At 36.6% G+C, this 13,857-nt stretch overlaps 1 protein-coding gene across 1 annotated transcript in view; it reads left to right on the top strand.

The window, feature by feature from the left end:
* ralgps1 (Ral GEF with PH domain and SH3 binding motif 1) overlaps positions 1-13,857 on the top strand; it is a 156,454-nt gene that overhangs the window by 21,528 nt on the left and 121,069 nt on the right. Inside the window, exons 5-6 of the mRNA XM_036578632.1 lie at positions 261-311; positions 10,575-10,658. Of these exons, the coding sequence (XP_036434525.1) occupies positions 261-311; positions 10,575-10,658 (135 nt within the window). The remainder of the gene's footprint in view (positions 1-260; positions 312-10,574; positions 10,659-13,857) is intronic.

The raw sequence follows: 13,857 nt of genomic DNA on the forward strand, positions 1-13,857 counted from the left end.
CACAATAAAACCCAGGTCAACAGTTATGAATAGTTGGCACTGAGCCTTGTGTCAAAACGATTAATTATATAACTAGTTATAAATTTACAGTACAGTAATAGAAAACATGCCTATTTCCATTCAACCCCATCCCCATCTCCCCCTTTCCCTTTCCAACACATAGGATCAGACTAAACAATTAGTAAATGAAAACATGAAAACAGTGCTGTGACTTAACTAATCAGATATTTAACTTTGATCTCTTCTTTTTTCTCTTAAAGGGCCAGATCACTTTGATGGATGCACCTGTATTCAAAGCAATACAGCCTGAGGTGAGATACTAAATCTGAGTGACAACTTTTGTTTCTTCTTTTTTGTGTGTTCATTAAGAAATTTTACTAATGACATTGAGACAGTGGAAACAGTAGCATGCATTTGTACAGCTGTAGCTCGGCAACAGCAAAGCTGCGTTCTGCAGCCCACAGCTGCGTCCTCTTGGTATTTTGTATTCTGTGATGTTGGAGATTGTACTGACGTGGCAGCTCTCTGTACAGCTGTGTATTACTAACACTCTCATTAAGCACCCCACAAAGCCAGTCCCGGCAGACCACAGCATCCCAGCCATTCAGTCTCGACTCCACAGCACTTACATCATTATAGTCATGGGTTCCAAGAGCTTCAGTGCTCGCCCTAAATATAGAAGGTTTACAGGGTGTCTCAAAAAAGTAGTGAGGGATTTATGAAACAAGGAAGCTTTGTGAGACACACGATTGTTTTGCTTTACTGCTTTTGTGTTTGAACTACAGTCTTCTGTAATTATTTGGTATATTTCAGTGTAGGACTGACAAACCTATATAAACATGTATGACTACTTATTCCAAAAAGGGTCAGTTGTCATAACATTTTCTGGAATAAAATGATCTAAAGCAGCTTTTATGACTACTGGTGCTTGTTGGAATAAACCTTTATAAATATTTAGATGGTTTATGTCAGTTGTCATAAAAGGCTTAAGTGTGTGTCATGTAGCTTTATGAATGCTGCCCCTCAGAAATTTTTCAATCTTTAAAGTCAGCGTGACTTGGAAATAACACATTTTTGTCTGTACTGTGAATTTCTTCAAAGTGAAGGACTGTGGGTAAGGTCCATGAGCTATTGAGCTATTTGAGTGTTTTAATCAATAGTAGGTGGGGGTGGAAGGAGCTGGAGGTGAAACATGATATTATTGGTTAATATTATTTTTCGCCGCCCGCAGGTGCATGGTAGTGTAGCTGAAAATCAGATGATGTTTTGGAGGCTGGCAAAAGTCATTGCATCTCTATAGATTATGGGAAAGCAACTGTTTTATCTTATAACTGGTATGGGGTGATAAATTGTGCTTAACATGACCAGAGACATGAACTACAAAAAAAGGGATAAAAAGGGGATAAAAAGATCCATATTTGTTTCAGGATTATGTATGTTAATTTAATGGTATTTAATTGCAGTAATAATAAATTATAAAAATAATAATACATTGTATGTATGTAGCATGTTTTCAAGATTGCTTTACAAAGCATAGAAATCAGAGCTCAAGTAATTTTGAACCATTCTATAGGTCCATTTGTCATGAAATGTTCACACAATGTAAAAAAAGTTATGTATAGAGGTTGTGATTTGATACTGATAAGATGACACTTGTCTTTACTACATGGTGGAAAACTACAGAATTTTACAGAAAGCCATGATTAACACATCTTTGATGTTGACCATATTCGTAGGTATCAGACAGTTTCAATGAAATGCAAAGCTACAAAGATTTCAGAAGCATATAGTTATCAGCATGTAAATTCATCTTTGCACTACATTAATCCTGAATCAGTTTAATGACATACGCATGGAAAACAGTCTCTCCATTTTTTTTTCTTTTGTACAAGACCAAAGTTAATAGCCTGCACCCCTTTCCAAGTCCTTCCAGACAATTTTTCCAGCAGTGATGTCATGCTCAAGTGTTATCTACTTGGCACGTGGTCATCCTTTTCTCTGTTTAGAATGGTCTGGTAATCATAAAAGCCTTTTTTCTCTCTCTGAAATCCTTCATTATCGCCTTGCTCAGCTTTTGTGTCCTAGCCTGAGAGAAGCAGACATGATGTGATGACCAAGTGTGAGTGAGTCTGGATGGTTTTATCTTCCTCTAGTGTTTGGATTAGTGAGAGTCTGAGTAACGCTAATGTCATTAAAGAATGATGATAAGTAAGCAGCTGACCTACTTTGCTGTTTTCCACAATTAAAAAAACTGAGTCTCTGAGTAGAGTAGCATTTCTGAGACAGTTTTTTGTGCCTTTTTAGCAATTGTGAATGTTACCCACATCCCGAGAAGAGTGTAATGTAAAAATAGGCCAAAAAATTTAGTAGTGTTTTGCATCATGTATAGAGCCATAATACTGTCACAATCTCAGGTTCAGCTCAGCAATTTCGATATTTGCCAGATATTCCTCAATGTTGTTCCTACCAGTTTGCAGAGCATTGCACTATCATCTTGCTTACTGAATTACATTGTTGTTTGTGGCCAATGTCAGTTTGTTTAGTCCTTTCACTGCCACAGCTGACTGCTTAAATTGTGCTTAGTGGCACTGACGGGTTCAGAATTAAATTTAGGTCTGTGCTCACACTCTTCTTTAGAATGTGACCAAACAGCGTGCAGGTCAAATATCACCTTGTAGAACTTTTCTAATGTATCTGTTTCTTTGTGCTAAAGTAGAAACTTTGTAACAGTTAGCTGCAACGTGGAGTGAGTCGTTACTTAGTAGAATGCTTCTCAACCTATCAGGGTCTACCTTCAGACTACAGGAAAAAGTGGTCCAGTTCGATTTACTGCCCACATTTGATAGAGACTCGATCTAAGTTAGACTCCTTTGTCTCTTTTGTTTCTCTCTTTCTTCCAAAATACCCTTGAAGTAAATCTGATTTCAAATAGCTATTTGTTTGATTCCTCTCATTAGAAAGCACCATGCTTATTCGTTTCACTTCACATACTTGTCTCGTTCATCCTCCAAATCAAAAGCAGATACAAAGCATAAGAAGTTATGATAAAATCAGTTGTATTGGTGTAAAAGTCGTATGAACTCCGATCTGACTGTTTAGACACAGGTCACATTGTGACATATCAGATATATGTCGGATTCCAACATCACATATCTCTCTTTGCAACTGTAGCAAGGTTGGATAAGCTGAACAAAATGTTGCAAATTAGAGGCACTTTACTTTCGTGAAAACAATGCTGGAACCATTATCGGCTAATACCGATCTGATATATTTCTTCTTTGAAAACAGTGAGTTGAAGCACTTCATTTAAAATGAGCTATTAAAAGTTGGCTATCATGCTCAGACCTCTCAAACAGTCAACTGCTATTTCAGGTCAAATTTGTTGCAGGATTGGATCAGATTCATTCTGTTGTTCACTGTTCATTCCCCCTGATGTCCAGTTCAGCATTTTCTGCTGATGTTGGCCCAATACCGAAGCCTTGTTTCAGATCGGTGCCATCTCTGTTATACATTTAATGAGAAGTTTTTGTTAAAATATGGAAACTGTGTAGTGCTTTATTGTTTTTAAATGATATTCATTTTGTATGCATATTCACACTGTTCAGATAAATCGGGTATAGATTTGTTTCTAACCCGCCTAGTGTCTACTAACTACAAAAAACTTTCTCCAACTTGGTAGTATAGCATTTTAAGTTGGAATCTCCATGTTATGTAGCGAATCTAAACTCCAACCTAAACTTGCAACAAAAGAGCATATTTGTGGGTGGAGGATGTGTAGGTCAATTGGGTCCCACTTAATTTTTATAGTTCTCTATAGATTATCTACATATGTTGAACAATATGCTCATTGTCATTGTCTGTGTTATGTGTAGGTTTAGGTTTAGCTTAAGGTTAAAAAAATGGCTAGGTTAGGTTAAGGTTAGATTTGACAGAATCTATTACATTCAACCCCTTAAATAGCCAGGGCCTGCTGGCAGGCCAAAAGTTTTATTACACATTTCTATAACCTAAGAATATCTCAGGTAGTTTGCACTGAAGTCCCTGTAGTTACTGAATATTAAGCCTTAGTATGTAATAAGCCTGGGATTTTAAGGGGTTAAAGTTCAGTTGTATTCAATAGATATTTAGGGTCAGCATTTGCAGTGGATTCTTAAAGTCAAATGTTTCTGTCAGTTGCAACTGTTATCAACATTGTTTCATTTTGTAAATCAAACTGCCCCCTTGGTTCATTTTTGAGTACACTCACTAGTAATATTATAACGTTTTTCTCCCCTGATCTCTGCAGTAGTAATTACATGATGACTGAGCCTTACCACTAATGAGGTACTCTACTGTAGAGCCCCACAGCTCTCATTTATGCAGTCTGCTTCTCTGTTTCCACACACCTTCCTCTCTGGTCTGATGTTCTGTTTAATGTTGAGCATTGTTACTCCTCTTATCCCTGCTGTGCTGGAAAAGCATCTGCAAGGAAGGATATATCCATCAAGTCACACAGCTGCGCAGCCTGCCTTGGCGTTTCACACCATTCTGAATTGTTAATATGGGTCTGTGTGGGGCTCAGGAAATGGCATAAAAATATTTCCACCTCTCTTCACCCCCAGAGCTTCATCAGTCATTGGTGAATATGGTTTTCCATTGCATTTACAGCTCCAGAGTTGTCATGTTTATCTACTTGTAGTCAGTATGTTTCCAGCGGTTTATGGCCTAAAATGTTGGTTTTCTGCACAAAGTAGTTTTAAGACATGTCCAGGGAAGCTAGCAGATTTCCTGCCAAACTAGAACTACTAAAGAATTGCAGAGACTTCAATCCTGTTTTGTTTTTATCTGACCAGATTAGATTGTTCTGTAAGGGAAGCTCATGTTGACTGCACTGTCAGGCATGGTGAATTCATTAACCTACAATAGTAGCTCCCACTGGAAACAAAGCTAATATTAAAAGTGCTGACTTCTCCCTAAATACTAATTCAGGATACTATAGCCTCATTCATTACATCAAGGCCTTCCAACTCTGACATTTTTGACAACAAGAGCGGTTTATTCTACTCTAGAGACCTTACATTAACATTGAATTCATTTGTGTTGTGCTTTGCGTAATGCATGCATGCTCCTCTAATATTTCAGCTGCGTATTTCACAGTGCGGTTCTAAGAGGCATAGCTGACCTTGATATAAATAGGCAAACAGATTGTGAAAAAGCGAAAGCTGAGCTTTTAAGGCATAGTGATGTATGGCATGCTGGTACTATGGAGAATCAATCGAGCCTTTTAATATATTTTAAAAGCAAATTCCATTGATTTGTCTAAATTCCTACGTATTTCTACAAAATTTCTACCTTCATTCAGAGTTTCTTGATATGAAATGGTTAATTGTAAAGAAACTTGCCAGCTAAGACATTTGGTAACACTTTAAGTATGATTATACTTTATCAACATGACCTACATAAACATTTATAAAGTCTTATTCCAGCATTGAGAAGTTGTCATAAAGGCTGTTTTTGGCAACTTAGTTGTCGAGTTGTCATAACAGCAGTGTCAATTTTTGCTGAGATTAGGTTGTTAGAACACTTTCTGGGGTGAAATTATGAAATACATATCATATATCTAATGAATTTATATAACCCTGTTTCCAAAAAAAGTTGGGATACTGTGCAAAATGTGAATGAAAACAGAATGCAAAGATGTGGAAATCATTTAAACCCTATATTCAATATCAAAGATGAAGCTGAGAAATTTGATTGTTTTTTGAAAAATATATGCCCATATGCCAGCAGCACCTTTCAAAAAAAGTTGAGACGGGGCAGTAAAAGACTAGTAAAGTTGAGTAATGCTAAAAAACACACCTGGTGGTTAATTAATAACATGTCAGTAAGATGAATGAGTATAAAAAGAGCATCCCAGAGAGGCTGTGTCTTTCAAATGTAAAGAAGAGAAGGGATTCAACACTCTGGCTGTGATTCTGTTATGGAATTCATTGCATGGGCTCAGGAATACTTCCAAAAACCACTGTCTGTGAACACAGACAAATACAAGTTAAAACTCTACCATGCAAAGAAGAAACCTTATATGAACAGGTTCTAGAAACACTGCCGCTTTCTCTGGGCTCACACTCATTTAACATGGACTGTCGCGTGGTCCGACAAATCAAAATTTTAAATTCTTTTTGGAAATCATGAACACTGCATCCTCTGGGCTAAAGACCACCAAGTTTGTTATCAGCACACAGTGCAAAAGCCAGCATCCATGATGGTATGGGGGTGCATTAGTGCACATGGCATGGATGACTTGCACATCTGTGAAGGGACCATTAATGCTGAACGATATATACATGTTTCGTTAACATATGCTGCCATCCAGATGACGTCTTTTTTCAGGGAAGGCCTTGCTTATTTCAGGAAGACAATGTCAAACCACATTCTGCATGTATTACAACAGCATGGCTCTAAAGTAAGAGTTAGGGTGCTAAACTTGCCTGCCTGCAGTCCAGACCTGTCACCCATTCAAATATTTGGCGCATTATGGCACTATGGCACATTCTGAAATGAAAAGTGCGACAAAGGATGCGCTGAACTGTTAAGCAGCAGAAATCCTATGTAAAGCAAGAACAAAAAAACATTTCACTTTCAAAACTTAAGCAGTTGGTCTCCTCAGTTCCCAAATGCTTACAGTGTGTTGTTAAAAGAAAAGGTGATGCAACACAGTGGAAAACATGCCCCTGTCCAACTTTTGGAATGGGCACATTTGGAATGTGTTGCTGGCATCAAATTCAAAATATCTCAGTTTCATAATTTGATATGTTGTCTTTGTACTATTTTGAATTAAATATAGGGTTTACATGATTTGCACATCACTGCATTCTGTTTTTATTTTTTACATTTTGCGCAGTGTCCCAACAAACTTCATTGTTGACTAACTAGAGATGCAACACTGATCTGCCTTAGGGTGGCACTGTAGCAAATTGGTTCACCCAGTTGGTACTTCATAGCCTAGTAACTGTAACTATGCCTGGGACACCTCTGAAAAACTTTATAGTATACCGTAGTGTATTTGTAAATCTGATAACTTGCCCAGTTTTCCAAGAGTTTGGTGGAATGAGTGAATTGTTACTTATTTCTCAAACCAAAAACAAAGAGGAGATGTGTAAGATCTCAGTTAATGTGTGGAAGAGTGCACTACCCATCTAGAAAAGTGCGTTTCCAGAAGAAGAATGGTTAAACCAAACATTTCGTTGCTAATGTATCTAGCATCAGTGCTGCTATGGCAAGTAAGTTAGCAGCCAGCCAATGCTGGATTAGCAAGCCAACACGGGACTCCCCCGAATACCAGCGAGTATTTTGCACACTGCCCAGGACCCCATATAAATTTAATCCTGTCTGAATAGGGCTTTAGAAACAGGAGACATACTGTGAAATGGACACAAAATGACACAGTTTATGTCACTGGACATAGGTGTTATGTCAATGTCTTGGAATGAGCCTACATAAATGTTTATGTAGGTTGATGTCAGTTGTCATGAAAGGTTTATGCAAATATCATGTAGCCTTGTCATATTTTATCATGTAGTGGTGATGGGAGCCAGAGGTTGTGATGTCTATACAAATATAGCCATTTTATTACTATCCAAAACCACCACTAAACCTTCATGTGTCTTCTGAGATTTTATATGTAATGTTGATGGTAAACTAGTGGTAAATCTAAAAAAAAATATGGTTTCTTTGGGGACTATTTTGCCTTGCTACACATTGCATCTTTACACCATGAATGACTTTTAAAAAATATTTTTTCAGCCAAAACTGTTCCTCAAAAACAACAATGTATGACAATGTTGCAGGCATCAGGCTGCCTATTCATAACCATTTCATGTAACAGCTTCCTGTGAGCTTTTAGTAGCTTTTAGAGGCATTTAACTCTTTGAATATCTGGCTCTGATTGGAGAGTGTTAGAAATTCAGTATGGAAAGATTCAAATGCAGTCTTGATGAAGATGTAGTAAATGCTATGTTTACTAAGGGGTCATATAGGCAACGTTTACATTACCAGACTTAAGTGGCACAAGTCAGATTTTTTGCCTTAATGTGTCAGCATTACTGTGGCAGTGCCAGTAGACTCTGCAAAATCAATGTATCTGGCCCTTTTTTACCTTCGTCTTGCTCTAATAATGAACAGCAGAAATCTGCTCAGACCAAATTATCTCTATGATGAAGGCTTGTTCTGATGTTTAGTTTGTTTGTTGTTCATGACACGTAATTTATTCATGTGATGTTATTGATTAGGATTTGCACATGCCAGTAATCTCAGGACACAGGTTTGTTCACAATAATGACAGATTTGAGTCACATACCTACATAAATGTAAACCATCAAGTAGAAAGATCGGATCTCAACAAAAAATCAGAATTGAGCAGTGAGGCTTGTAATGTGAATGTAGCCATAAAGAAATGCAATGATATACTTAACATTTAGTTTTGCAACATTAGAAGCAGCATGTAAAAATGCAGTGTTGCCTTGTGAATTGCTTTTAAAAGCAGAATACATTTACTACTGCTAATTGGTTTCCAGTAAACAAATCAAGTGACATGAGAACAGTATAAAGATTTAATAAAGATTTTATTTTTCAGGCACGTTTTCTGCACGTGACTGATAAAAAGAACTGTGCAGGCTATTACTGACATTGGTGGCAAAACAGGAAAAAATCTAATACTACCATAGTTATTGCTTATAAATAACGGTTATGTCATTGAGCTGTATTCATTCCCACTTAACAGAAACGTCATTAAGCTAAAGACAGAGATCAGGAAAGATCAGGGCCATAGAAAACAGTAAGTGCATTGCTTTTAACAAGAGAACAAAGCCACAATTTCAGTTCCACTTAATGTCCTCACCATTTCATAAAAGAAGCCTTTGAATTTATGAATACATCAGACAGTAAATCGGCTTTAGATATGGCTTTGACCCTGCTTTTTCCATGAAGGGCTAATTTTGTACAGCATGGCTTTATGAGTCAGACTGTTATTTGCTATCAGGATGCCATGGAGATCATGAAAAACATGCAGTGAAATGAAATAAAAACATGCAATAAAAAAAAGTTAATTTTAAAAAACTTAAGCATGCATAATCATTCCGCCTAAAATATCCATGCTGCCTATATTCCATTTTAAAGCCATCTGTGGCAACTTTGAAGTATTAAAGGAACATCAAAGTTGAAAAGTGATATAACAAACACTTATTGCTGATTTAGTTTGAACTGAATGCTATGTTTACTATACTTGCTCATCTTCCGTTTGAAGATGATCAGTGAAATTAGAGTTGTGAATTTTAGATGACAGAGGAGTGGTAAAAGACATGCATCCCTTCTCTCGAGTTGTGTTAAAGCAGCAATTACTGAATCAACTTGTGTGGCCTAAAATGGTGACTTTGCAAAAAGAGAAGAATATTTTTGGTAATGAGGAACAATATCCAAAAGAGTCTACTGCTCACCCACATGGAAACTTCAGTTTCCAAAACCACGACTTAAACACATCTAAATATTTCCAGCTGCCTTTTTCACTACACAGTCTGAAAGCCTTCTGTAAAAATATAACATACAGAGTCACCATACCTTATGTGAACCTGGAAAATCTATCATGGAGCTTTGAACCATAAAATATGCCATAAAGTTGGGACATCATAGAATTCTTTTGATGGGATGCTTCACAGTAAATTGAAAATGTTTTGTTGAACTGTGTACCCTCAGCTGAGGTCTTTATAGGTTTATGTAAAGGAATTCCATATGTGCATATTCTATCTTGTGAAAGTACGTAGTATTAACTATATGAATAAGTCCTTATTATTGTCCATATAGATTTGTCCTCTGACACAGAGATGTGGAACTATCATGTCTGAGGTATTGAATACTGAAATTATGTATTTTCCATTTAGTTAGATGATTTTTGGGGTGTAAAGATAATATTGCATATAAGCTCTTCTTTATTTGTTATATTTGTTATTTATTTATTTGTTTGTTTCCTGACTGTTTTTTTTTTTAGGAAAATATGCCATTATGACAACATAAATCATAAATCACTTTGCCTTATTCCTTAATTTTTAAACTTATTGTAATGTTGTAAATAAATATCTAGGCCCTGTTCATACTTGGTATTGAAATCCATCTCAAGTGATCTAATCACAAGTGGACAGTGAGAAATATTTACGCCTGGAATTTCCATGGGTTTTGAAAACTTACTTTCTTACATGCATTCTTTGAAAGCATGCATGCTGTTGTGTATAGCAGCAGTTCTCAGACTGGTAAAACAGGCCTCGTTTTTAGTCCAACTCAATTCGGAACACATAAGGAAAGAGGAACAATGTAGACGTCCTTGTTGGCCCTGTGGACCACTAGTGTATAGTGTATAGTACTATGCTCTATATAATGATGGCTTAATTATTAAGAGCAAAATTATTACCAGAAATCAATACTGCAGAGTTGTCCAACTTACGTTATTGATATGAATTTGATTGTCTTCTTCCTCAAACACATTATTTTAAGCCTTGCTTTAAGAAATTGGACTCATTGTTTGTTTCTCTGGTTCAAATTCTTTCCAGGAGCTGGCCAGCTGTGGATGGAACAAGAAGGAGAAGCACAGCCTTGCACCTAATGTAGTTGCCTTCACCCGGAGGTTCAACCAGGTTAGAACAGCTAAAGCTTCTCTCTGGTATAGTGGGGTATTTAATCTCACCTGTGTCTTGGATAAGCCCAGTTTGAATACCTCTGGTCAAATCTCATGTTTTATTGATTTTCTAAGTGAAAATAAGGTAACACATCCTTTACAGGGAGCAATATGTCATTTTCAGGAAATTTTAGTTCACAATTTATATATATTTGCTGCGCTTAACAGTTGGAAAAAATATTAAATTCCAATGTTAAATTCAACATGTAAACAGTAATTGTGCAATAAATTGTGCAGAAGTGTGTTCTCTGTAGAGGATGTGTCCTTATTTTCAATCAAGATTAATTGAGTAATCATGCTATTGCAGGTGATTATGGCCTTTTTTTTAACTTTTCAATTTTGCTTTGGCTGCTCAGTAAGCTGTTCAGTGAATACAGTGAGTCTGTTGGAGGTTCATTTACATGTCAAACCAATGGTGGTAATAAGTCCAGACATAGGTTTACTAGACCACAACAAAGGAAATATGTTTTCCGCATGCTCACTTGCCACAGCCCTACAAGATTAGCAAATGCCTTTAATAGATGAATAACAACCAAATGGCCCAGGACACTATTTTAAACTGCTTCATTTAGCTTACTAAATGGAAATATGCATGACTGAATAAGCCATAATGTCTTGTTTTTTTTCTCTTGGGTTAAGATTTTGATATGTGTGCTTAACAGTCCCATTTTATTTTGTAGCTGACGTCCAATTACATCAATTTTTGCTGTTACTGCAAAAGCGCTTCTTTTGTCGTGGCTCTTGTTTGATGTGCTCATAAATGTCAAATGAAAAATGACAGAGGGCACTGTTCATGAATTGCTGATTGTTTACTAAAATGTCGTAAAATATTAAAATGAGAAATCATTATACATCTGAAATGACACATAACATTTCTGTTTTTCTAATCCAATGGTTTGGGTGATGTCTAATAATTAAAAATTATACTAATTAAACTGGGCTTCTTGGAAATGACTCATCTTAGGCAATGAAATGTCTTCATTATTTCATTTGGTAAAAAAAAAGTGTAGAGGAAACATGAAAGTCAACAGTTGTTACTTTTGTATGTTTATAGCATGTTTCATTTGACATTTTATTTTATTATATGGTTCTCACCTGGAAGGACACTTGCAAATTGTTTACAAGTACATTAATAATAGAAAGGTTTGTGGTGAAATTATGGCTGTCCTCTCTGTCAGTCAAGCAGCTGCTGAAATAACCATCAATAATAGTAATAATCAATAATAATCTTGTAGTCTAGATGTTGATTATAAAAAATGTTGATTATAAAAATTTGGCGCTTCTTGTTCTTGAAATGAACTAGCAATAGTACTACATAGGTACAAAGGCTAGTATAAGCAGACACCCTGGAGCTAAAACAATGATTCTTCGTAGAGTGTGATGAAGATCTCTAGACAGCATTCTTATGTAACATTTTACTTGATCAATTAAATTCTGGTAGTGCTCATTATATAGATAATGTACAACTAAATGCATAGTGTACCTACATATAATACATATTTTGGTGTCAGCAAAGTTATGGTTATTGTAGCTGTCTAGCACAGCTTGTTGGAGTTAAAATAAGTTTGGGTGAAATTTTCAGAAATGTTCATACAAGCACAAGAACCCCCACCACCCCCACCCCATTTATAGGTGTTCAAAAACAGTTGACTGCTCAGCTGCTCCATGGCTAGGTGTGTGTTGTTATTTTGTTATTTTTACCAACAAGGAAGCAGTTAATATGTCTAGAGTCACATTCAAGAGTAGCATTTGCATTTGGAATCTGTTGCTGTTGACTCTCAAAATTAAGTCCAAAGAGCTTTCACTGCTAGCGAAGCAAGCCATCGTTTAGACTGAAAAATCAAAACAAATTAATCAGAGAGAGAGAGAGACAAAATATTCATTGCTCTGGACAAAAGAAATATCAACAAGAATGGGAAGAGAAGAATATGGAGAATGGAAGAAACTGCTCATGACCTGTCAAACGTAGTGGAGGTAGTGTTACAACGTGGGCATGGGGACAAAAGCAGCAGGATGAATTCTGAAGTGTAAAGGGCTATATTATCTTCTCAGATTCAGCCAAATGCTTCAGAACTCATTGGATGGCATTTAACGGTTCAGATGGACTTTTTTTTAAAGCAAAGAAGTGGAATGTTCTGCAGTGGCCAAATATTACCAGACCTCAATCCAATCAAGAATGCATTTCACTTACTGAAGGCAAGGTTTCCCTTGACATGCCTGTCCAGATAAGTAACCCCCTGCATAACCAGATAGGAAACTTCCATGTTTTTTGGAAATAGGGGTTCATTGAAGTTCATTGAAACAAACCATTGTTGGGACGTCATTTGTGCCTCATCTTTCATGTTTGCTGAGATGATTAGCATTGCTTATAAACCCTGGAACAAAGCATGATTGAAATTAAAACTGCACACAAACCCTCAATCACTGTGACTTTTGTTAACAATAGTTGTTTACTTAGTCACCAGAATTTAACAGATCTAAAATTTGCTGTCAGAGTAAACTGTTTAGAAGTTTGTCAGTAACTTGTCTTAGGTAATGTATGTGGAATGTGCATACAAATTGGCTCATTAGCCCTACTGCTAGGCCACATGGTTGAGGGTTGTTTTAAATAGGTCAGTTTTTTAATGTTTTTATGCATTTAAGGACAGTTACAGCACAATAAATAATACATTAAATGTTTAAAATTAGGCATGTATGCATTAATGGCTTTGGATTGAGAATGTTGGTAATGCTGACCTTTTTATTTAGTCTCCAGCTGGGAGGATGAAGGCTAGCATGTGCTTCCTCTGAAACATGTGAAGCCAACCACCGCATCTTTTCGAGCTGCCACTAACACAGCGCCATTGGACAGTTCAACATGCTTAAAGGAGAACACTAACTGTCAATTCTGTTACATCAGACATATGCATTGGCTAGCATTGCACTAATTGTTAAAGAAAGTGGGAGGGCCATCCTACCAACCTTGAGAGAGCAGGTACTATTATGCTCTCTTGGACTCTCAGCCATGGACAGCTATGGCATCACCAGTGATCAGACTCATGATTTCCTGATAATGGGACCAGTAACATTCTGACCATGCAATCTTGAGCACATTGTAGAATTATATCACAGTGTAGCACATATGCAATGTGTAACTTTAAATTGGATGGGGACTCCAT

This window comes from Colossoma macropomum, unplaced genomic scaffold (genome assembly GCF_904425465.1).
Source record: "Colossoma macropomum unplaced genomic scaffold, Colossoma_macropomum, whole genome shotgun sequence".
Taxonomy (NCBI): Eukaryota; Metazoa; Chordata; class Actinopteri; order Characiformes; family Serrasalmidae; genus Colossoma; species Colossoma macropomum.